General features: G+C 40.0%; 1 protein-coding gene across 3 annotated transcripts; it reads right to left on the bottom strand.

Annotated features, from left to right (window-relative positions):
• Window positions 1-557: 557 nt before the first annotated feature.
• nek2 (NIMA-related kinase 2) lies at window positions 558-25,321 on the bottom strand. 3 transcript variants are annotated; one of them, XM_088324782.1, is made up of 10 exons: window positions 25,079-25,321; window positions 16,985-17,202; window positions 14,255-14,495; window positions 11,966-12,048; window positions 11,766-11,892; window positions 10,388-10,610; window positions 9,608-9,662; window positions 5,221-5,291; window positions 4,537-4,723; window positions 558-1,237 (listed from the first exon to the last, which is right to left on the bottom strand). In XM_088324782.1, the coding sequence occupies exons 1-9, from the start codon at window positions 25,208-25,210 to the stop codon at window positions 4,548-4,550; spliced, it is 1,326 nt and encodes a 441-aa protein (XP_088180908.1). In that variant the 5' UTR covers window positions 25,211-25,321; the 3' UTR covers window positions 558-1,237; window positions 4,537-4,547. The 3 variants fall into 3 exon arrangements, with proteins under 3 accessions (XP_088180908.1, XP_088180909.1, XP_088180907.1); XM_088324783.1 differs by lacking the exon at window positions 558-1,237 and having other exon boundaries at window positions 4,335-4,723; window positions 25,079-25,185; window positions 25,268-25,319; XM_088324781.1 differs by lacking the exon at window positions 558-1,237 and having other exon boundaries at window positions 4,335-4,723.
• Window positions 25,322-25,605: the final 284 nt, after the last annotated feature.

Raw genomic sequence — 25,605 nt, forward strand, 5'->3', positions numbered from 1 at the left:
CCTAGCCAATTACTTGTGGAAGCCCAAGAGTGCCACAATTTAATTAATTAATCGGACATTAAAATAATAAAATTGCCCTAAACGAACATTCAATGAATAAAAACGGCCTTTTGAAATTAAAGGCAGTCAGGAATATATTTTAATTAAACTTTTATCAACTTAATTCCACACAATTGCCACTGTTGTACTAAAAACATATTTTATTTTAACAAAGTACGTTTTATTTCAAATCATTGTTTTGTCCAATTTGCTTTAATTATTACTCCCCTGACTAATGTTTGCTATTCACCTGAAATAGTATTTTTGTATTAGAGTATTACTGTAGTGGTTTCTTTGTGGTAACTTATGTCCTATTTTCATCAGTTTTTGTTGTATTTCTGTAGTTTTTAGTATTTATGTCGTAATATTTCCGTAGTATTATTTTGTTCTAAAAGTATGACTGTATTATTTATTAAGCGATACACAACGGGGCACTGATTTCCTCACAGCAAGACAGACTATATAGAATAAAAACAAAAGTAATACGTGTAAAACCAGTTTATTTACCTATTGCCCAACACAACACAAACGATTGTTTCAGAATAATTTTTGATTCTTTTTTTCACTTGCTGGAAATCCAGTGTGGCTAATTATTTTTTTTGGTTTGAACAAATTTATTGACACTAAAAACAGAAAACAATCATGACAATCTCAACAGCAATTAAGCACATTCACAATATTATATTCCAATATTACGTTTTTAACAGCAAACACAAAGTGAGGTTTGAACAAACCTTCTCGAAAATCAAACATATTCACAATTTCATTATATAACATCTTTGTTATTGTCAATAGATCCGTCCAGGCCAAAGTCGATTGTCCTCGGTCTGAACAAATCCACTGACACCAACAGCAGCAAAACAGCCATCAAGCATATTCACAATTTTTTTATATTTGACAATATGACGTGACGGTATGACGTTTTAACATTTTTTCCTGACATTTCCAACATCAATTAAACAATTTCAGAGTTATTTTCTTTTAACAGTAGTTAACCAGCGTGTAAAAGGCAATACTATTGTGCAAGGGCATAGCTCTGCCATCCCACCCTCCCAAGCAGCATTCTTCCAGTCCTCTGTGTGGGTCCTTTCCATTCTGCGTGGGTCCTCTCCCTTCTGGGTTCCACAACCCAGGCCGTTGCTGCCGGGACTCCCACAGCGTAGCTCCGGCTCCCCCCTCCGGGTGGGTACAGACGAGTCTACATAACAGTGTACAGTATTTTAAAAATCCCATTCAAGAACTATACGGCGTTCAGTTTGAAACAAAAACATGTATAAAAATACGAAGGAAACGTAAAGGTTGTCATGTAATCGAGTCAAATCACGCATCATCACCGTCACCAATTACTGCGTAAAATGTCGTTTATTTTGAGTACAAACATAATTTATCATATATTATCAAACGTCAGTCTTTGAAAAAAATATACAAAGCAAGTTAGGGAAAAAAACTGGATACGAATAATCTATGGACAAGTGGTAAACGAGTGAACTCTTGTGGCACATATAGGCGTTGCAACAGACGCATTTATTGCGCTGCAATAAAGGATGCCGCTGCCAGACAACAGTGGGAGCCCCGTGAATACGGCTAAGCTGTGCCTCGACCGTGAGATTCTTGACATGGCGACATGTGTTGAAATACTAAATGCGTTGGCATTTTAGAAGATTGATTATTGCAATCCGGAGATGGAATGAGAATTGCTTTGTCCACTCCACACATTGGCCCGGTACTGCAGTACCTCCGGGAACGGTGCATTCGCAATGATCGCTACTTCGCTCTGTGGCTAGGACCTTGACTCGGCCTCTTGGCTAAGAGTAAGTGTCTCGGCCCCTTGTCTTTGTAGCGTATTTTGATTTGACCGATAACAGATAATGGATAATTGATAAAGAATATAGAACAATAAACCTTACAAAATCCCCCCCTCCATCCCCGGTTTGATCAATGTACCCTGTGTCATGAGTTTTCCTTCTTTATATTGCAAATTTGGATTGGGCCGTTAAGTTCAGTTAGCTGATGGACCAACATCCCCTAGCGGTCATGGCCAGGCGGCCGAGACCTCACAACGTGCGCTTCCTTTTTAAAGATGTGGGAGCTGATTCCATCAAAATGTCAAGGTTGGACTTTTCGAGGAAGTTTATTCGAAAGTGTCTGAAATTTGAAACGGAGGATTTAAATGCAGTTACAACCATGCCATTTAACAAAGGCTTTGATGTGAGTTTCACATCGGCAGCCCTTTTTGGCAAGTTTTGGGACCGCTTTGAGGGAGTGAGGCCCCAGTTTTCTGCTTTTACGGTGGAGAAGCTGACTGACAATGCTTGCAGAGGACATCTGCTTTTGGTTGAGCAAGTACTGCACGATAAAAGGCCAGGCTATGAAGGTGAGGGATGAAGACGGCGTCTGGAATGGTGCCTGGAGGGTACCCATCCAACAATGGCAAGACCTTCAGGGTTTCCAGGGACTGAAACACCTCCCGTCGAGGATAGTCCTGGGGGAAGACCAAGGTTATATCCACTATCAAGGACAACCCAAATTCTGCCACAAATGTGGTGAGCATGGACATCTGGCTAAGGCATGTGATCGAACCTTTGTGGAAAGTGTAGGACAATTGGGCATTCTTTTGAGGAGTGTACCAATAGCAGAAAGTGCAATCTCTGTGGAGAAACGAACCACCTCTATAGGAACTGCCCGAAATTGTTTGCTAACAAGTTGAAAGCTGGGAAAGAAGGTAACAAAGACAATGAAATGAATAAAGATACGGAAATGCCCAAAGAAAACGGACAAGAAATACCCAAAGAAAATGGACAAGACAAACAAATTGAAAATGCAGATGTCCCTCCCAAAACCCCTTTTAGTCAGGAAGGACCTGGAGGTGAGGCCAAAAAATCAGACTTGAATTTTCCTCCAATACCTGAAATCGAACAAGACAAACAAATCGAAAAGACGAATGTCCCTCTTGAGGCCAGAAAATCCAACTTGGGAAAGAGGGGTAAAAATAGGACCAAATTGGGGGTGGTGACCACAACGGAACCAAAGATTAGAGATTTAGAAGAAAACCGATTGCCGATGAAAAAGCCCACAAGGGAATTGTATGAAGTTGAGCCGGAGGAAGCGGGGGAAGAAAAAATCAGATTCCTTCTTCTTGTGGGCAGGGAAACAAGAGACTTGCCCTCGACACGTCCTCTGGCCCCCTGCCTAACCCAGAAAAAAGGGGAAGGCCTGGAATCACAGAAAGAGAGTCAGAGGACTCCAGAGTTTTCTCCAGTGGGTCTCCAAATGAGATGCCAGAGTCAGACACAGGTAACGCTCTCAATGACCCCCAGAGAATGGACTCGGACCCCCCGGTTTTGATTAAGTAATTTGTATACTTCAACAACACCTACGAACTTTACCGTCTCTACTATCAATGACCCACCCCCTTTTGGAAGGTTATGAACAGTGGGAAGAGATTTGGCCCTTCATTGTGGAGTGGCTTGGGTGAGGATGGGGTGGCCATTTTAATAAACAACCCTCGACTAATCATAAAGGGGAGCACTGTGATGAAAGAAGGACGCGATCAAACAAGAACTAAAAGCTTTGGCGGAAATAAAGAGCAAAGGCAGAATGTCACACTTTCACTTTACCCCCAGAAACCTTGTTAGAATATGATATGGTGAAATTGTGAATGTGTTTAATTGCTGTTAAAAGTGTTGATAAAAATTGTTCAAACCTCATATTGTTAGAATATGATATAATGAAATTGTGAATGTGTTTAATTGCTGTTAAGTGTCAATAAAATTGTTCAAACCAAAAAATGTATTGCGCTGCATGTTTTTACTGTACTCTGTTACTTTATCGAGAATTTGCATTACTTTCCTATGGTATAAATTATTTAATATTAAAAGAAATAAACACGATGACCTTGACTGATGTAAATAACACAAAGTAATATGGAAATACTGTGGATACTTCATCTTAGAGGTAAACCCTTTATAGTTTTCTAGTTATTAGTCTTAATGTTGTAAATGGTTGCCAACTGGAGTGTCACCATAATTTTATCGGCGCAATAGAAAGATAAAGGTGATTCTGATACAGAATACTATATTGTCACTAAATTCTAGTTGGTTCTTTGGAATGGTTGTCAACTCGTTGAGTATAAAAATCAACAGTAAAATTTACTTTTGTTCACACCTTTACGAAAATGTGTTGGATAATTCTTAATTATTTTAGCAGGATCACTTAGCTAATATGTATCGTAACTGCCCACACTTTCATTCCCCCAACGATGACTTCCGCGCTACATCAAAAATTCCACAAAAAAATGTCGGTGTAGGTTTTGAATCATCACAAAAAATTCACAGCTTGACAACATTACCTACTACAATAATGCAAAAAACAATTTGCAGTACTTTCACCTTTTGTTTAAAGATACCCAATTACATTCTATTAATAACCTAAAAACAATAGCTCCAATGCTATTTAAGCTCTCAGTGAGACAATAGCTAGTATTTTAAAACAACATACAAGGAATATAATCACAATATATTGTACAGGATTCGGTGGGCTCTCTCAAAATCAGTCCTTATTTGATCAAATTGAGCAGCGTCTTCGTTTCGATGTGCAACTGTCATTGAGTGCTTAATCCGAAAGTTTTCTTTGTCAGCTCCGGTAAAATGCACTTTTTTCCCTGGGGAACATCGAGCCAAAACACCTATGGGGGGCAAACAAATACATTTTTAGTCAAGTCAAGTCTTAAAAAAATGTGAGCGTCATTTTTAAATCTTTATTGACATCATCATCAAACCATCCATCCATTATCTGCACCGCTTATCCTCAGTAGGGTTGCGGGGTGCCCATTCCAGCTATCATCGGGCAGTGGGCAGGGGACACCCTAAACTGGTTGCCAGCCAGTCACAGGGCACACAGGGACAGACAATTCGCTCGCTCATTCACACCTTGGGACAATTTGGACCGTCCGATTAACCTGACATGCATGTTTTTGGAATGTGGGAGGAAACCAGAGTGTCCGGAGGAACCCAACACAAGCATGGGGAAAACATGCAAACTCCAAACAGGAGGTTCGATTCATCAAACCATCAATTATAGAATTTCATTCAAAATATAGAAGTACAACAGAGGCATAAAATCATAACAGGATTTTCCATGGTAGGCTGTGTGTGTCAAAAAGTCCTTATCTGGCTTTTATACCTAATTTCTTATCAAAGAGTCGTCCCTCTTCATTGTGATGCTCCGTAAAATGCTTCAATACACTCTGCGCCCTGGAAAAAAAAGAACATAGGTAGACATGTCATCTGATCATAATTTCAGGACAGGCAACCCATGCAAGTAAAATCACCCATCACGCTAAACCTAAAAACTGTGGCTCAACTACAACAGACAAAGCTGCTGAATATTGAAAATGGCGTTTCAAAATGGATGATACTATCAAAGCAATAGCTCCAATGCTATTTAAGCTCTCAGTGAGACAATATTTAGTATTTCAAAACAATGTACAAGGCTTATAATAACAACAATATATTATAATATATTGTATATTTTAAAGAATTTTCCTAGTAGCATTTAACGGCACCATTTTTAGGTTGAAATTACTCCTTTGAAATTTTTTACTTCAGGATTTGTATACCTTTTATTGGCAAATTTAACCACTTTTTAAATAGTTTTAAATCAAATTTCCAATTTTATTCCAGTGCCATTAAAAGATTTAAAAAAAAAAAAAAACAGTGCCGATTTAACGAAAGAGGGCCTAAAGCTTAGTTTCTAACCCCAACTCCAGCAAACATTATTTTGGAACCCTAAAAATCTGTTTAAAACCCAAACTTGCTGCCCAAACCAAAGCTCTACATCCAACCCTAGCTGTAACCATAGCCCTAACCCTAGCACTCAAGATATTTGGAATCCTACATTCGATTTAAAACCCTAAGATTGAACTCAAACATATCCTGACCCTAACCCTGTTTCCAATCGTAACCCTAGCTCTAAACCTATTCTGGACCCCCAAATTAAGTTTAGAACCCTGATTTTAAGTTCAAACCCTAGTTCCTAAACCTACATTCAACTAGCTCTAAACTCTAGCCCCAATCCCATCTCAGAACCCCCCACTTTAATACCCTAAACCTTAGTTTCCAATCTTGGCCCTAATCCTATATTGCACATATGTCAGAGTCAAGGCCCACGGGCCACATTAGGCCCGCGAGAGGGTTTTACCTGGCCCGCGTGACGATATCAATATATTATTAGATCCGGCCCGCAGGCCGCTGCAAGCCAGCAGCCCGCAGTACGCATGAATACTACATTTCCCACAATGCAACGGGGACGCGCCGAGCGGTAGCAAAGCGGGAGGCGGTTTGATTTATTCAGCAGTCGATCAGCAGCAGTCATTAGCATAACAGCAAAAATTAGCCCACAGATACCCATCAACAATGGCTAAACGGAAGGTGGACACTGAAAACCGGGGCTTTCAAACAAGGTGGGAGTTGGAGTACATGTTCACGGAGGTAGCTGGAAAACCTGTGTGTCTGCTATGTGGAGAAAGTGTGGCAGTGATGAAAGAGTATAATATTAGACGGCATCATGAAACAAAACACACACCTCAAACAAGTAATGTAGAGTTGTAGTAATACAGTACTGTATATAAATGTATGTAAATACAGTAATAATACAGTAATGTTTCCTGTGCAATTACACATTTGAAGTTTTTACTCCGTTCAAGTTTAAAAGTTAAATATGCACATAAAGAATGTCTTGTTTTTTGTTGTTCCCCTCGGGAATTTTAAAGCTTTATTGTCTATGTTGACTATGTTGTTTTTGTTTGCCGACTCTGTCCTGGGAGTGTTTCTTGTTTTTCGGCTTTTCATGGAAAATAGATCTTGATGTGGACAACAGTCTTTTGATAAAATTGTCTCCTATTTAACAGAGAAAATGACTTTTGATTGTTATCATTTGTTAATCAGTAATTCCTTTTTTTCACACTAACCCAGAGAAAGCACAGAAAGGAAAGTCAATGTACATTTGAGCAGGACAGATGAGGTCCAGTGTGTTGATTGCTATTGGTTTTAAGTAACAAGAGATTTTTGCTTTATTTTATTGTATTTCGAGGCTCTCTTTCTTTTTAATAATTTCAGATGATTGAATGATAGAAAATGGTTATGAGTTGTTGTTATGAGATATGTTATGAGTTTTTTATATAAAGGACATTTGTATTTTGTGCCTGCTGAAATTAAAAATGACTGACAGAGTCATAAGAAAAAATTGCTTTATTTATCCAATCATATTGTAATATATTTGTTGTGTTTTCAGTAGGTTAAATCTTGGTTTCAGTAAAGATTGGACAGTCCGGCCCTGGGCTTGTAGCCAAATGTTTTATTTGGCCCTCCGTCCATTTGACTTTGACACCCCTGCTATATTGGAACCATAAAATATGTTTACAACACTTATTTTAAGCTAAACTAAAGGCCAACCTAAGAAACATGGCTAGAGTCTTAAGAATTTATAAGCACTTCACCTAAAGCACTTCACCTAAAAGTCAAGCCCTTTTCAAACCTTAAAAACAACATTTAAATGTAAGAATTGTCAATGACTTCAAGCACCCGTACGAACCCTCTCACTATCTGTAACAATCAGAGGATTGCAAACTTGTAAATGTATTTTAAAAAAATATACTGAAATATTTGTATTACATCTGTATTAAAACAAAAGCCAAGGGAGTTAATTCAAAAATGGAGCAAAGTACAAAAAATACTGAATAACATTGTCAACTAGAAAACTAAAATACATTTTAGTGCACAATATTTTGAAAGTCAGTAATGCAAATAAAGTGTCAATTATCTCCTGTCTGCCATAGTGACAACGAATTAACAGGCTTTTGTTCAGGAACATGTTTACATTCTTGATTGCAGCTCGTCTCCCTCTGCAGTTTTTTCAAGCTTCGAGTAGGTGTGTGTGCATAGGTTTGGCCCTCTTTTCTGCCTGGCAAGCGTGGAATGGAGTGCGAGGTATTGGACAGAGTGAATCAAGGAATCAAGGTTTTGGGTGCTCTGAGGAGAGTGATGAACAACAAGAGTATGAGTATGAATGTTAAGAGGGGACTGTATACGAGTGTGATTGTGCCGACTGTGTTGTATGTTGCAAATACTTGGAGCCTGAACGCAGATTTGAGAAGGAAATTACATGATTTGAGATAAAGTGTTTGGAAGGATTGAGAAATGAAATTGTGAGAGAGAACTGGAGTAGTAGTGGAACTGAGCAAGCGTGTGGATAAGAGAGTACTCGGTTGGTTTGGACACGAGGAGATGATGGATGAGGAGCGAATGTTGAAAAGGATCTAAAGAGCAGAAGTAAATGAAGGAGACCAAGTGGAAGGCCGCGATTGACGTGGATGGATGGTGTTATGAGTGCACTACAGGAAAGATGTCTAAATATAGTGGAAGCTAGAGCTCTTGTTGGTGATAGGGTTGAGTGGAGAGGTGTTGTAAAAGGATAGTGGGATGTTTAGACGTGTTCCAAGGGATGGGCAGGGCACCTGTATGATGCGGCAGGGGTAAACCAGTGAAAGCTGTCAGGCCCTGCTGTTGAACAGAAGAGTGTGTTATGTCACCCTGACCCGAGTGAGATCGCGCCTCTTTCTTGTGTACTGTTTCATCCTGAGGGACGAAAGCATGACCAACTTGGGTGCCGAGATGCTTAACTAGTTTGGGTGTTTGGGCATTTGGGTTGGCCATGGTCCAAAAAATTGTGCATTTTTTGCTACTTTTTCCCATTTTTTTATTTTCTTTGTTTTTGTATGTGTTTGTCTTGCTTTCGGTCACCCCTCTCGAGGGATATGACCAGATAGATAGACAATAACTTACAAGCTTTACAAACTTAGTTTATGCTTTTTGGCCAAACATGTCACTATTTGCATCTTCAAATCTGCAGAATTTTATTTTCTGTTCGGTGCCATTTTCTTAACTTTCCCTTTCGTTTGCCAAACCGTTTATTGAGGTGCTGAACTTGCAGTGCAGACTTAATTTGAGGGACTTGGCCCCAAATAAACCCCAAGCTGCGTAGTTCAGCTGAAACGCACAGTTCGGCACTGAAGTACGCACTGCCAGAGTAAAGCTTTGTGTTTACTTTGGCGGAAAATTAAAGCTTCGGGTTAATTTCAGGCTAGTGTATCAAGTCAAGTTAGTGTTAGGTTCGAATTTATATACCTGCGACTCGGGTCGGGCTCGGCTCAATTTTTTTAGGCCCGGTCTTACGTCTAGTGTGAGCAGAAGGGCTGTACTTTCTACATAGGGAAGCAGCGTTCTGAAGAAATTGGTGGAGGAGTGAAGTATCATTCCCAGGACAACAGTATCAATCTAATCCTAGTACTTGCTTAGTATTGATAATATCTATGTTTGGACCGATCCGCTCACCTGTAGTATTTGGCACTTATAAAAGAGCCACTGTATCACACAATCAATAATTTAATGCTTTGATTATATTTAATGGTAATTCAATTATTATAAACTAAACCTTTTACATAACAACACAATGGCTATAACTTTCAGCAAACGTTTCTTACTTTATAATAATAATATAAACAACAATTTACCTTGATATTTGGTCATCTGCAAGGCGTTCACGGACACAGATTTCGCGTTCTCGCCCTGAAAAAAGAAGCAAAAATTAAAACTGCACTTTTCCAGATACGAGTTTATTCGGGCTGCAACTAACAATTATTTTGATAATCCATGAATTTGTTAAACATGCAATTATTTTTTTTCTTATTGATTTATTTTCTGTTCCCTTGAAAATTGTTAACTGTGTAGTGTTTGACTGTTTCATGCCAGATTTATTTGTAACGATGCAATGTTCAATGAAAAAGGATTTTTTTAAAATGCTTACTTGATACTTTTATAAAAACAGTCTTAAGGCGCCCTCTACCGGACCAAAGTGGTACTAAATCTTCAGTCACAACGAAATGCAATTAACTTATTTTGCATTAACATAACATAATAACATAATTTCCTTGTATTGTCATTCTGTGTAACAATGTACACAGAACGAAATGTCGATTGCACCTGACCCGTTGTAGCGAGCCGATGCAGCCGCAGCCAACAGAGGGCGCCGCCGACCACTTTTTAAGTCTTAGGAATGACTCGGCCGGGGCGCGAACCACCGACCTCCCAGTCTCAAAGCGGGCGCCTTACCATCTAGGCTACTGAGCTGGTATTAAGTGCATAGTGGCTCATATATCACGCGACAACAAATAAATGAATATATTAGTTGGATTCTTTTGATTCGTTGTTACAGCCTTATAGTATAGTATGAAATGTTTCAGAGAGACATCTTTGTCAATTATTGATCTTGAGAAAACAAGAACTAAACTCACGCTCCAGCAACTCCTCACGTTCCCGTAGCGCCTTTTCTCGCTCTTTAAGGCCCCGCTCTAGGAGCTTGAGTTCGGCGACAGAAGGCAACAATACTGCTGGCTTATCAGAAGTGCATTTAGAGTCCGGCAACCGCCTGTGGAGATGCTTATTCTGTTCTTCGCCAACCGCTTGAAACAGGAGGCTGCTCTGGAGGATTGATTCCACAGACGGCCTCAGGTAGTCCTGTTGGGGGCACGAGCCGTTTTAAAATAATTTTAATACAATTTAAAACATTGAGTCATACGTTTTTGTTAAGGTTATGTTTATGCCAGTCGTTGGCATTAGTGTTTCATGTTGGACATATGTGAATAAAACAGTTAGTCAACAAATTTGTTTTTTTGGTTTAATCTTTGAATATGATAAACATTTCCAATATGAAAATAATGTATAATATGCTTAATAATCTGACCCCTGTGTAAAGTTAAGCATGTAATCATTTTTCTTCTCATTTTGATTTTTTTTTTTTTACCTATTTTCTGACTTTTTTTCTGGTCTTCTGCAGCACTTTTTGTTCCCTTGAAAATTGTTAACTTTGTTACATGATGAAACAGTCCAACAGTACAAAGTTGAAACCCTAAAGCCAAATTTGTTTTAAATGATGCAATTTTCAATAAATAGTTAGAATAGTTGAAAAAATGTAAGATAACTTTATGAAACGGTCTTGGCGCCCACTGTTGGACCAAAATGGTACTACAACTCTCAGCATTGCAATGGAATTGTGTTCACTCTTATTTGCATTGCTTTAACGTACTTAGTGGCTCATAAATCACGTGATACAACAAATCAATGCTCCAATAACTAACTAATAAGTTGTCAACCCTTTTAATAAGCAATTTTATCGATTAGTTCTTGCAGCCTTCAACTGGTATGCTTCCTTTTAAAAAATATGGAATCTAAAAGTTGCGGCTCAGGGACTAATTGGGCCAGTGTGTGGCGTTTATTATTTATTAATTCCTCATCTTTTTTTATGTTGGTTGTTTGGTTGGATCCCTTAACCACTAGGGATGTAGGGGCACTATTTCCTGTGAAATAGCCAAACATATGTTTTCATGTGTTCTCGAACCGGGGACCTTTTGCGTGTTATGAGAATGTGCTAACCACTGTTTTTATGAGTTTTTCTTGTGTAAATCCCGATTTGGCCCAATCTCAACCAGACCCTAGCTCTGGCGGCCCCCAAGTAAAATGAGTCTGGGACCCCTGTTCTAAACCATTAAAGGTGGAGTCCTAAACTTGAAATTTTGCTACTCTCTGTTGCCATGTCCTAGCTCGACAGTCTGACCTTAAGTTAAGGGGTTAATGAACAGATTTTCTTTTTGTACTTATCATGTTATTTCTAACCTTCAAATTGAGCATTTTCTTGAGTAAAGTGTTCATTTCCTCTGAGTACCGATACGGTATCCTGTCGAACTTCCCCTCTCGGATCCTGACAACCAACTCTTTTTGGTTGTAGGCAGTAAAAGGAGGCCTACAAAAACAAACATTTGCAGCTTACAGTAAACAAAGGAAACCAGGAGAAGAAATTGCTGAAGGAGACTTACGATAGAGCACACATTTCATACAGCAAACAACCCAGCGACCAGATATCAGATTTTTCATTGTACGACATCTGGTTGATTTGCTCCTGAAAGGCAAATGCAGCGTGAATCAGAATCTTTTCAATTTTCAAGCACTCTTAAGGTAACATTTTTGATTTTTACATTACCTTCAAAGGAAGAAATCCAGTGCCCATCAAAAGAACATTTTTTGTTAACTTTGATGACTAAAACAAATCTTACTGCTAGCACATACTTTGTGCTATTTTGAGCAATCTAGGATCAATGGGCTGCTATAAACTTACATGAATTCTGACTTTCTGCTTCAACAGAGCACTTGCAATCTTGGCTATGCCACACTTTACAAACACAGAAAGGGCTATATAGAGGTTGGAAAAAAATGGAATTAACACATAGGATAAAAAGAAAGTACAGTATTTATAGAGAGCAGAAAAATGAGCCACATTTAGACTCATATTGATTGCTTTTTTTGATGATCCATGTATAAATGGTTGTAAAAGAAAATAGTTTAGAAATGTGTTTGTATCATTTATTCATAGCCCTTAAGAGTTCATATTTTTAATTAGTATTTTATTGTTTTGCATTTTCAGGGATTTTGTGTTGTTGTTCAACTTATATGTTCAGTGTGTAAAAAGCTTAACTTGTTTGTATTTTACAATTTTTTTGTTTCGATCTGTGAATATTTTAATTAATAATTCATGTGGTTTTTTTAGAGATCTCCTGCCAAACATATGATATTACCAAATACAAAACAGTTTGATGCACAACGTTTTATTATTATTTTTGACAACATATCATTAAAAAAAAATGATATGTTTGGGAGGCGGATCTTCTCAGTGAGCTGAGCCAAAAGAGAAGGTTTTCTATACAGAGCTGTCAAGTCAACTCTAGTCATGTTTATTTGTATAGCCCTTAGTCACAAAGAGTCTCAAAGGGCTGCACAAATCAAAGACTATTGCAAACTATAAATACAGACTATTAACCTACATGAGGGCAGATGATACACATATTATCAACATAAAGTATAGGTTATTCATATTCTATAGAGTAGAAGTGGGTGCGACCAGTAGGGCACTGCGACGTTTCACATGACAACGCTACAAAGACAAATCACCAGAGCAGGCGTGTCCGCGTCATCTTCACGCACTTTTAAAAACAATTACCGTATTTTCCGCACTATAGGGCGCACCCCCAAAAAAGTTTTTTGTCCTACATCTTCCATACATAAGGCGCACCGGATTATAAGGCACTACAATGGGAACGTCGACAAAACAGTCAGATAGTTCAGTCAAACTTATTACCCCCTTAACATTCTGAAAGCTTGCAAAGAAGCAAATACGTGTCTCAGACATATACGGAAACAGTGTCTGTACGATGTCACTCAAATTCATCGTTCCAAATATCATTCGGAAGGTTAAAGTCTTGGGATTCAAGAAATGCCAACCATTTCTTAGTTTCTATTTTCTTTTTCGCTCGCAACTTTACTGTGCATATGACAACACTTGGAATTGAGTTTAATTTAAAAAAAGACCCATCACAAACATCGAGATCACTCTGAAACAAGATACTGGGAAAATATATAGCCGGATTAGCTCATCGAAGTCGTTGCGTTCAATAATAATGTGCAACCATGGTCCTTTTATATCCGTGAGTGTAGTAAATCCAGGAGAGTAAAATATTTACAAATACAGAATAGTAAAACATGTTTTTTCTATGCCGTAGACAACCAAACATGCTATTCACATTCATCTTTTTCGGCCAATTGCAGGCTTTGTTTTGCCCCTTTAGCCTATGCGAGCCTGTAAATGATAAAAAGGATCCGCCTCCTTTACCTCCGAATAACTTTAGCCAATAGTGATCGATTCAAATGATGATTGACACATTGGCTGGGAAATGAAACGCCGGCATATGTATACCAGCATACACCGCGGACGACTTCGCCTTCGGGAGAAAATCTAGTCGGCGGCTGCTTGCCTTAGTTGCAAGACTTTGCGACTTAATATTGAACCATATATAAGGCGCACTGTATTATAAGGCGCATGGTCAGTTTTTGAAAAAAATAAAGGCATTTAGGTGCGCCTTATAGTGCGGAAAATACGGTATCTTTATTTATTGCATTGTCTATAGAGTCAGAATGCTAAGAAACACGGCAATCTTAGCAATTTCAAGTACTTCACCCAAAATGCAGGCATTTTCCTGACCTTAAAAACAACATAAAATGTAATGCATTTCCAAGGAATTCAAGCACCCGTACAAACCCTACCCACAACTCACAGGAGACATGTAGTAAGGCGTTCCAACAAATGTCTTGGCAAAGCTGGTGTCGTGCTTGAGGATCCGGGCCAGGCCAAAGTCACCCAGTTTAACGTTGTTTTTGTTGTCCAGGAAGATGTTCGCTGGTTTTAAATCCCGGTGAAGGACGGTGGGCCTGCCGTCGCTACGCTTGTGGCACTCCTTTAGCGCTAACGTGAGCTGAGCCATGACGCGCACGATGAATCTTTCGTTTAAATAACGTCTGAGGAAATAAAAACATTCTAACAATTATCATACAGCTGGGGTTTCAAATGGTGCTGCAACTAAGAATTATTTTAATAATTGATGCATCGGTTATTCTTTTGATTTATCTGATAAGAAACACATTTTTAGTTTTGTAATCCTTATGTCAATTTTTGGACAAACACAAAATAGTGCACAAAACAACAGAATTTTCTATAATGTAAAACAGGCATGTCTAACTCATTTGGCTCTAGGACCACATAATAGGGAAAGAAAACTCTCTCAGGGGCCGGCTAGTAAGTAAAGAATAGAATAGAATATACCTTTATTGTCATTGCTACAAAATGTGGGTTAACATATTGTGACAACGAAATTGGGCATGACACTCCAAGTTCAAACATTCACAGTGAGGTAAAAAAAAACAAGAAGATAAAGGAACAGAGAAGATAAGGTTATAAAACAAGGAGGCCGAGCAAGTATTTATCAAAGAAAAGATGAGAGATAAAACAACACTAAAAGTAAAAAGATTTACTGGAGAGACAGGTGGAGCCGCTGCACTCGCGCGTGCCGCCATCTTGAACATAAAGCAGAGAGAGCGAGAGAGACAGAGAGAGAGACAGAGAGAGACAGAGACAGAAAAAGATACAGTAATATAGCTCCAGTTGCTTTGTGAGTGGCGCCTGGGTTTGTCAACATCAACTGGACATATTTCAAACTACAGATTTTTCTGTTTTGCTTCTCTGGGTGTTGCCTTGCGGGCCAGATTTAAAACCTTGGTGGACCTCATCTGTCCTGCGGGCCGCATGGCGCCAGAGTTAGGTTGCTGGCAAAGTGGAGCCACATCGCATAAAAAATTCAACTGTTCTCAAATATATTTTTTCTACAAAAAATAATATATAATAATGGAAAAAAACTGGATTAATCCATCAGAACAATAATACACAAGTAATAACTAAATCAAACTATTTAGGTGTTTCTCTCTCAGCATTGGTCTCTCCCTGTGTCTCTCTCTCTATTTCTCCCTCACTTAACCTTAGGTCCTGTCTCTCTGTCTCTTCTGTTCTCTTAATCTCAGACTTTATCTCCCCATTTACCTGTCCCTCTGTTTCTCCCCATCGCTCCCATCTCTCCCTCTTCCCGTCCCCATCTTTGTCTCTCTGTCTCTGCCTCTCCCCCCGATCTTTCTCCATCTTAATCTCTCTACCCCTGTCTTTCTTTCGCTATCTCTCCCAAAATAACTCCTTATGCTTCTTTTTCCCCCTCTCCACATGTGTCACTCTTCGTCTCTTGCCCCCTCCACATGTGTCTGTCTCAGAACATCTCAGATGTCATCTACCTCAGCACGGGCTCCCCCCAAGGCTGTGTCCTGAGCCCCTTGCTGTTCACCTTGATGACACACGACTGCGTCCCGAGGTCCGCCACAAACCACATCGTGAAGTATGCTGACGACACAACAGTGGTGGGCCTCATCAGGGACGACAACGACCTGGCCTACAGAGAGGAGGTGGAGCAGTTGGTGGCCTGTTGCAGGCACAACAGCCTGGTCCTGAATGTTGACAAAACTAAAGAGATCATGGTCGACTTTAGGAAAAACCAGCCCAACCATGCCCCACTTTGCATCAACAACAAGGCTGTGGAGGTTGTCAGCAGTATCAAGTTCCTAGGGGTGCACATTACAAACAAACTCACCTGGTCCGTGAACACTGCATCACTGGTTAAGAGGGCATGTGTTACTTTCTCTCTCTGTCCACATGTTTTCACTCTCTGTCTCTCCCTCTCCACACGTGTCACTCTCTCTCTCTATCCACAAGTGTCACTTTCTCTCTCATGTGTCTCTCTCCATGTGTCTCCATCTCTCTCCCTACACACATGTCTCCCTCTCTCTGACCTCCCTCCCTCTCTCTAACCACATGTGTCTCTCTCTGTCACGTTCTACATGTTTGTCTCTCTCCCTCCCTCTGTGTTTTCATCTCTGAGTCTCAAGCAAAGTAACTTGACTTTCAAATGCTGCATTTGAAACACACCGAAGATGGACCATGCGTTTTGCAAACTAACATTTCTGTTTTTATCCCACACACACTGTAATTGTGACTGGCTTTGCGTGTAAATAATTCCCAATTTTGAGCCCTGCTTAAATACTTAGCACAGATGTATCATATCAGACTTGCATGGGCCGCATTAATGCTAAACATTTACATTAATAAAAATATCACAGTGTCCTTGGGCAAGACACTGAACCCCTAATACCCCCAGTATGCAGCTCGCCGCCGCCATCCATGTGCGAGTGTGTGTGTGAAAGGGTAAAGGGTAAAGTGTAAAGTGTAAAGTGAAGTGTTTTGGATGTCTTCAGTGACTAATAAGGCCCTATATAAATACTATCCATTTACATTAAGGCAGGAGCCACAAACTGTCGTCACAAGGGCTGGAAAAGTTTGAGACCTGTGCTCTACAGTTAAATTCTGATTTTGTCTACTGCCATCTCCAAAAACAGGAAGGTCATACGATCACCTTTTCTTGATGCATTGGGTGATTAAGCTTGCCAAGTCACCACCCTCACAGTACTCCATGATGATGTACAATGTAGTGTTGTTGCGGTCGATGATGCGGTCGTAGTATCGAACGATGTTGGGATGTTTTAGCTCCCTTAGGAGGTTCACCTCGGACACCAGCATCTGCTTCTCGCTTTCGGCCATTGCGCCGTAATCCAGCGCCTTCCACACCAGAACCTTAAAACAGAAAGACGAGGGGCAATGTAAACAGATTAAGATTTGGATAGGTGATGAACAAAAAATTAAAACCATGAATTAGGAATGTGAATGACACAGAATTAGGTCCAGTGAACCTTTTGCTCGATACTTAACAAAAACATCCTAGTGTATATGTATCAAACTTATAGCCAATGCTATAGATCAGGGGTCGGGAACCTATGGCTCGCGAGCCATATATGGCTCTTTTGATGACGGCATCTGGCTCTCTGAAAATTTCTGAACGAAACAAATTTTACTAATAATGTTACTTTAGCAAAATAAATAATAATAATAATAAAGTCAGAAAAAAAAACATGTCAAAAAATAAATAAATAAATACACACATTTTAATTTATATATATTTTCACCTGCAACTTTTCGTTCAGGCACGCAGCTAAGAGCCAATCTGTTCTCCGGTGAGCGGGAAGGTCCGCTACACGGAAAGTCTAATTTTAATTGATAATTTACAACAATCTGCACAAGTCATTTTGAAGCAAAGAAGAAATATTTCCTTTCGTTTTTGGTTAGCTTTTTTTATGCAGGGTGAACCCTTCTAATCAAGATGACGAAAAGGAAAAGCGATGAAGATTACCGTACGTTTCAGCAGGAATGGACAGAGCAATTTGCCTTTATTGAGAGAGCAGGTTGTGCAGTGTGTCTTTTATGCAATGATATTATTTCCTCGATGAAACGGTCAAACATAAAGAGACACTTCGACACACGCCATGCCACATTTTCAGCGAAATATCCAGTGGGAGACAAGAGAAAGAAGGCCTGTCAAGAACTACTTTCTACAGTCCAGGCGAGTCAGCAGCAGCTCCGTGTATGGGCCAAACAAGGTGATTTTAACTCTGCTAGCTTTGCTGGTTCTTTAGCAATTGTGAGGAGCGGGAAGCCGTTTACAGATGGCGATTATGCCAAATCATTCATGCTTGATGTGGCCAACGAGCTTTTTGACGACTTTAAGGATAAAGATAAAATAATCAAACGGATAAAAGATGTGCCTCTTTCAGCAAGAACTGTGCACGATCGTGCCATCATGATGTCGAAACAAGTGGAGAAAAAAACAAGTGAATGACATAAATGCAGCAGAATTTTTTTCCCTCGCTTTGGATGAATCAACAGATGTCAGTCATTTATCCCAGTTCAGTATTATTGCACGCTATGTTGACGGTGACTCGCTGCGTGAGGAAAGTCTTGCCGTTTTGCCACTAAAAGGGATGACGAGAGGAGAGGATTTATTCAAGTCTTTCATGGAGTTTGCAAATGAAAAGAATCTACCAATGGATAAACTTATTTCTGTGTGTACCGATGGTGCTCCGTGCATGGTGGGGAAAAACAGAGGATTTGTAGCGCTGCTTCGTGAGCAGGAGAACAGACCCATCCTCAGCTTCCACTGTATTCTACATCAGGAGGCACTTTGTGCGCAAATGTGTGACAAGCAGCTTGATGACGTGATGTCACTGGTCATTCGGGTGGTCAACTTTATTGTTGCCCGAGCTTTAAACGATCGCCAGTTTAAAGCACTGTTGGATGAAGTGGAGAATAATTATCCTGGTCTTGTTTTGCACAGTAATGTGCGTTGGCTGTCAAGAGGGAAGGTGCTTAGCCGTTTTGCAGCTTGCCTGAGCGAAATACGGACTTTTCTTCAAATGAAAGGCATAGAGTATCCCCAGCTAGCGGACACTGAGTGGCTCCTCAAGTTTTATTATCTTGTGGACATGACTGGACATCTGAACCATCTCATTGTGAAAATGCAAGGCATTGGATATACAGTCTTATCCCTTCAACAGGCAGTCTTTGCATTTCAAAACAAGCTGGAAATCTTTACTGCGGATATTGAGACTGGTCGTTTACTACACTTTGAAAAACTGAAAGTATTTAAAGATGAGTGCACAGCAAGTGACTCCCCTGAACATTTTGATCTCCATCAGCTCGCAGTTTTCACATCTTCTCTCCTGACGTCATTCATAGCACGCTTTGGGGACTTTCGTGAGCACACTAGTCTTTTTCAATTCATCACTCATCCTCACGAGTGTGATTTGGACAAAGTAAACCTGAGTTTCATCCCCAATGTCTCTGTCAGAGATTTTGAAGTAGAAGTTGCTGACCTGAAGGCCACAGACATGTGGGTTAATAAGTTCAAGTCACTGAATGAAGATTTGGAAACCCTTGCACGAGAACAAGCAGAGCTGGCAGGCAAACACAAATGGACAGACATGGACAGACTTCAGCGCGCAGACCAGCTGATTGTCAAAACCTGGAACGCGCTTCCCGTCACGTACAAAACACTGCAGCGTGTGAGTCTGGCTGTATTGACCATGTTTGGATCTACGTAGGCATGCGAACAGTCGTTCTCACACCTAAAACACATCAAAACCAACCTGCGATCACGTTTAAAAGATGGAAGCCTAAACGCCTGCATGAAGCTGAACCTCACCACCTACCAACCGGACTACAAAGCCATCAGCAAAACCATGCAACACCAAAAGTCGCATTAATAGTAAGTCAGAAGTACTTTTCTTATCAATAAATACCTTTAATTTTATTTTGAACAACGTTTTATAACAGAGTTTTATAATATATATATATTGTTGGTCTTCTTCGATTTAGATAAGAAATTGCTGACCTGAGGGCCTCAGACAGCGGTGAGCAAGCAGAGCGGGCAAGTAAACATGGACAGATATGAATAAAACCTCAGCCTGCAGACCAGTTGATTGTTATAATTATAAATAATTGTTAGTTTTTGTTATTAACTTACAATGTTGTTCAAAATAAATTCTGTCTTATTATACTATAAACTCGTTGATTTTCCTCTTCCATTTAGCTGTTTTTGGTACTAAAATATACATATGGCTCTCCTAGGATTAGATTTTAAAATTTGGGTTTTTTCGGCTCTTTCAGCAAAAAAGGTTCCCGACCCCTGCTATAGATGATTTTAACTGTATTTATGACAAGCTTTAAAATGGCACCCAATGGATTACAGTAGTTTGGGTGGTGGAGCAGCAACTTGATGTCATACATTTTCTGCGTTATCTCAATGCGTTTTTGTTTTTTGGATTTTTAATCCAACATCACATCAATACAAACAAAATTTGAACGCAATAATCAAACAATTAAAAAAAACATGATAACAGTAAAGGCTGCAGAGGTTATGTAGACTATTTAAATGCTGCTAGTTCCCGCTGTGGCGCATGCCCATTACGTATCGCTTCCTAATTTTCCCATTATAACCATAACTACATCTACACTTTTACTATTGACCGCACGTGACGTCACATTGCCTTCACCCGCAGAATGAGAGCCATGACGGACCGCAAGGAGAACCCTCGCATGAATGAGCGTTTGAGTTGAAACAAATACCAATAACCACCACTAGAAAATATTTATTTAAATTGTATCCCTTTTAATGAGGGGTCTCAAACTCGCAACCTGGGGGCCAATTGAAGCTTCTAGGACAATAGATAGAGGCCCCTGCCTTAATATGAAAGTTTGTATCAATTGCCCACTAGATGTCGCCATATTCTGTCTTGCCATCAAAATCAAGTGCTAAAAGCACAAGGGTAGAAGAAAAATAAGGAGACTCAAAGTGACCAAATGTACCTGATTACTTTTGAAAAGATGAGACATAAGAAAAAGAAAAAACATGAAGAACAAAAGAAGAAAAGAAAAAAAAAGATATGACAAAAAGTAAATCTCAAGAAAAAAAGGAAAATAAAAATGAAAATAAGAGACTTTTTCACACCGTGGGTGCATTTTTTGTAGCATCCTAGCTACGGAGAGCTGGTAAGCATGCAGACTTTTATAAGCTTTTAGATCAGCACCAATGTATTGGAATACTCCATTTACAATATAGTGGTACAAATGGGGTGGAGTGAAGTCAGGCAGACTGGAGGATTCAGTTAGAACTGTAAATCTGTCAGGAGTAAGACTGTATTAGGTCGATTGCTAGCCCTGCTAATGATATTCTCAGTTTCTTTAAATAGCACCCTTTGTGCTTTCCAAACTCATCCGACAGCTGCAAAATATTGGTTTGATTAGTCATTGCCAATGGTTTTAAATAGTATAGCCATCTTGTCGTCTTGTCGAGTGTTTACTGGCCTTGACCACCATTTACTACACTTTACTGCCATCTGTCATGGTGTCGTCACGTGGTTAGGTCACGAGTGTACAAAGGGTCAATAGTGATCACTGTCATCTTCAATTTGTGATTTTAAATTAAGAATCAAGAAAATAAAGGGGGAAAAAGATTAAAATTAGAAATCTGAGATGGCTGTTATCATAATCAGAATATTTTAAGGCAGTGGTCGAGAACCTTTTCGATCCAAAGAACCATAAAAGCAAACATATTTGTATTTTGTGTTAAATGTTGTGGCTCTCTCCCTTTCAAAAAAAACCCCATCTAACCGCCAAGCTCTCCAGAAAGAACAATTTTTTCAGCGGATTTTATTTCACTGTGTGATCTTAGATGATTTAATAAAAATCGATGAAATAATAATATTGCTGGATATGGTGGTCCGTTTTAATATACCACATTCCGCAGTTACTTTAAAATTTTCAAGGCTCATTTTGACTGTCATTTTCTTCCTAAATAATTGTTTAATAACAAGGTGCAAAGCAAAGTTCTTATGTAAAAATGTCACAAAATACTACAATCGAGGATGCTAGAGTATTTACCTTGCTGCTCCACCACCCAGATGGTGCTAGGCTAAGAGGGAGTGTCCACGCCTTGTGTTCGCCCATTCCTGCTGCTCACACAATCAAAATGCACTACATTCTCTGCGAAAGCTTCAGGGTAAAACTTTTTTTTTATGATGATGCTTGTTCTGTGGCTCATCATTAAGTTCCTTAAGAATGAGCATAGATCGTTTAATCAGCTTCCATAAAAAAAAAAATTCAGCAAAATACAGCCACAACGGGGTCTGTTGGTGACACCTTGGCTCTAAACTGTAGTTAAAATTGTGTCCTATATACATGCATACTGGACTAACACTCATTTTCATTGACAAAATCATAGCCTTTTGTGAGTGATACTCCACTAGGCAGGAGGTTATGGAGTACAAGCTTGAACAAGTTCAATTTTACAGAGTCCCAAAAGGTTAATGCAAGTTGAATTCAAGACCTTTTAAGACTTTTTAATGTCTTTTCAAAGACAACATAACAAAATTGAAACACACACAAAATAAATAAATACGATTTAAAAAAAAAACGCAAATATTTCTTGCACACAATACATCGTACCACATCCACACTACCTTGCACAAGTTTCAGCTATGGCGAAAAATGTTCCTCAGACAGCCAGACTTTGTATTCACTTTACACTAAATTTACATTTTCCCATGGTCCAAAGTCAGGGTTGGGTAGGCTTACTTTAACTGGATTACTTTCAATTACTTTTGGATTACTCCAATACCAAATATGCTAATAAAAGACAAAAGAAACTTAATATGAATAAAATTACTAAATTTTGTGCAGGCTTGGGGAGTAACGGAATACATGGAACGGCAAAAATGATGTTGGCAAGCTGTTTGGATTTATTTTCATTTTGTTTCTGTCGCATTTTATGTTAGTTTTGCCGGAGATCAAAGCCAGGAGAGAAAGCTTACCACGTGTTGTGAGTCATAATTTTATTCATATTTAGTTTCTTTTGTCTTTTATTAGCATATTTGGTATTGGAGTAATACAAAAGTAATTGAAAGTAATCCAGTTAAAGTAACCCTACCCAACCCTGTCTAAAGTAAACATATAGTTGTTATACGTATGTATATGTATAGATCCAAGACATGTGTCTGCTCTGAAAGGCCCGACTGAAACCACTTGTTTTTATACTTCTGTTATTGTGGTTACGTGATTACGCAACACAAGAAAAAAAAAAAGGTGAATTATTTAAAAGACAGTTTATAAATGTTACTAATATATTTTAAGTTGAACCAAATATACGTATTAATTTGTTCACATTTAAGACAAAACAGATGTACAGATTAGCAGCTTTGTAGGCTTACTGTGTGTGTGATTGACTATTTAACAGTCTAATGGCCAGGGGGACAAAGCTGTTGCAGAACCTGGTGGTCCTGCACCGCACACTGCAGTACCTCTTACCGGAGGCTAGCAGAGTGAACAGTCCATGATGGGGGTGAGAGGGGTCCCTAATGATGTTCTTGGCTCGGGATAGGCAGCGCTTCTGGCCAATGTCCTGAATGGAGGGGAGAGAAGTCCCGATGATTTTCTCTGCTGTCCTCATCACCCTCCTCATACTACACCAGTCGGAGGGGCTGCAGCCTTCACACCACACAGAGATACAGCTGGTCAGGATGCTCTCTATGGTGCCCCTGTAGAATGTGATATGGGTGGGTGGGGGCAGGTGGGCCCTTCTCATTCTCCGCAGGAAGTACAGGCGCTGCTGTGCCCTCTACACCAGTGATGCAGTGTTCACAGAGCAGGTAAGTTTGTCTGTGATGTGCACCCCTAGGAACTTGGTGCTGCTGACAACCTCCACAGCCTTGTTGTTGATGAGAAGTGGGGCATGGTTGGGCTGGTTTTTCCTGAAGTCGATAATGATCTCTTTAGTTTTGTCAACATTCAGGACCAGGCTGTTGAATCTGCACCAGTCCACCAACTGGTCCACCTCCTCTCTGTCGGCCAGGTCGTTGTCGTCCCTGATGAGGCCCACCACTGTTGTGTCGTCCGCAAACTTCACAATGTGGTTTGTGGCTGACCTAGGGACGCAGTCGTGTGTCATCAGGGTGAACAGCAGGGGGCTCAGGACACAGCCTTGGGGGGAGCCCGTGCTGAGGGTGATGACATCAGACATGTTCTGACCAAGCCGCACGCACTGAGGGTCTGGGGTCTGTCAGTGAGGAAGTCCAGCAGCCAGATCCGCAGGGGGGTGTTGAAGCCCAGGAGTCTCAGTTTGTTGTGGGATGATGGTGTTGAATGCTGAACTGAGGTTCAGGAACAGAGTGCTCATCTTTGGATCAAGGGATCCCACTTCGAATCCTGGCTTGTCCGTGTTACATGTCGAAGTGTCCTTGAGTAAGACACCTAATACCCCCAATAAGCAGGTTAGCGCCTCAGTAGCCTAGATGGTAAGGCGCCCGCTTTGAGACTGGGAGGTCGGTGGTTCGCGCCCCGGCCGAGTCATTCCTAAGACTTAAAAAGTGGTCGGCGGCGCCCTCTGTTGGCTGCGGCTGCATCGGCTCGCTACAACGGGTCAGGTGCAATCGACATTCCGTTCTGTGTACATTGTTACACAGAATGACAATACAAGGAAATTATTATATTATTATTATTAAATGGCTGCAAGGCTGCTATTGGGAAATGTGGAGCACATTGTAAAGCGCTTTGGGAAGTCATTGACTTAAAAAGCGCTATATAAATGCAGATCATTTCATTTCATCCGCACATGGGTGTTCTTCTCCTCTAGGTGTGTCAGGCTTGATCACAAAGAGTCTCGAAGGGCTGCGCTGATCAAAGTCTATTGCAAACTATTATTACAGACTATTATACATGATATGATATGATACACATAACTCGTTTGACGTGATTGATTTGCCGTTTCTTGATAGTCGGTGTATACCGGATGGTACCCATACTTGACAAATCTGCGTTTTTCCGTACAGATTTTTTGTACATCGTACTCGTCTAAAATACATAATAAACGTACTTCGTACGGCAAAAACGTACAGATTGACAGGTATGGCTCATGAAAAGAGCCATGTATTGCTCACGAGCCATATATACTGTACTCATAAACAGGCATTTATGGCTCACAAGCAACATATACTCGTGAAAAAGCAATGTATAACACCCAAGCCATAGGTCCCCGACCCCTGTTTTAAAGCAATTGATTACTTACTTTTCCGTCAGATTTCCGTCTTATTTTCTGACATTGTCCGTAAGAACCAGACCCAATGGTGTGCAGTACCTCGTAGTCCACCATGCAGGACGGCATTATGTTTTCGACTAGCAAAAAAAGCCTATCAAACATTAAACGCTACAAAGTATTCAACGTTTTAAATATATTGGAACAGAATATAAAGTTCACCATGGATTTTTGTGCACGCGACTGTTGAAGTTGAATTCAGTTTAATTGTTGTTGTTTTTTTCTTTTTTTTTAAGTAGTTTAAACAACCATGTTGTGATTGTGATTGGTCGGGTCTTTGACTACGGAAAAATTTGATTGGTTAGGAGCCGTGGTGGGCGCAGTGACGTTGCGAAGGACACCATTGCTCTCAAGCGGCGCGAGAGTAGCGCAGTAAGTGCGCCAAAACGCCACTAGAGAACGCAATTAGCAGCAGTTTTAAGATGGATGTAGACATTGAGTACTAAAAGGACAATGTGTAATATTTAGTGCCTGGCAGTGGTACGAAAAAATTTAATCAG

This window comes from Urocampus carinirostris, chromosome 20 (assembly GCF_059441175.1).
Source record: "Urocampus carinirostris isolate Australia breed hairy pipefish chromosome 20, RoL_Ucar_1.0, whole genome shotgun sequence".
Classification (NCBI taxonomy): Eukaryota; Metazoa; Chordata; class Actinopteri; order Syngnathiformes; family Syngnathidae; genus Urocampus; species Urocampus carinirostris.

Excerpts from the sequence above, each read along its gene's own strand:
- nek2 (XM_088324782.1), bottom strand. The coding sequence starts at position 25,210 with ATGTTTGATAGGCTTTTTTTGCTAGTCGAAAACATAATGCCGTCCTGC. Across the intron at positions 17,203-25,078 it reads GACGGAAATCTGACGGAAAA|GTTCTGGTGTGGAAGGCGCT; the intron begins GTAAGTAATCAA and ends TTCTGTTTTAAG. Across the intron at positions 10,611-11,765 it reads AGAAAATGCTCAATTTGAAG|GACTACCTGAGGCCGTCTGT; the intron begins GTTAGAAATAAC and ends TGCCCCCAACAG.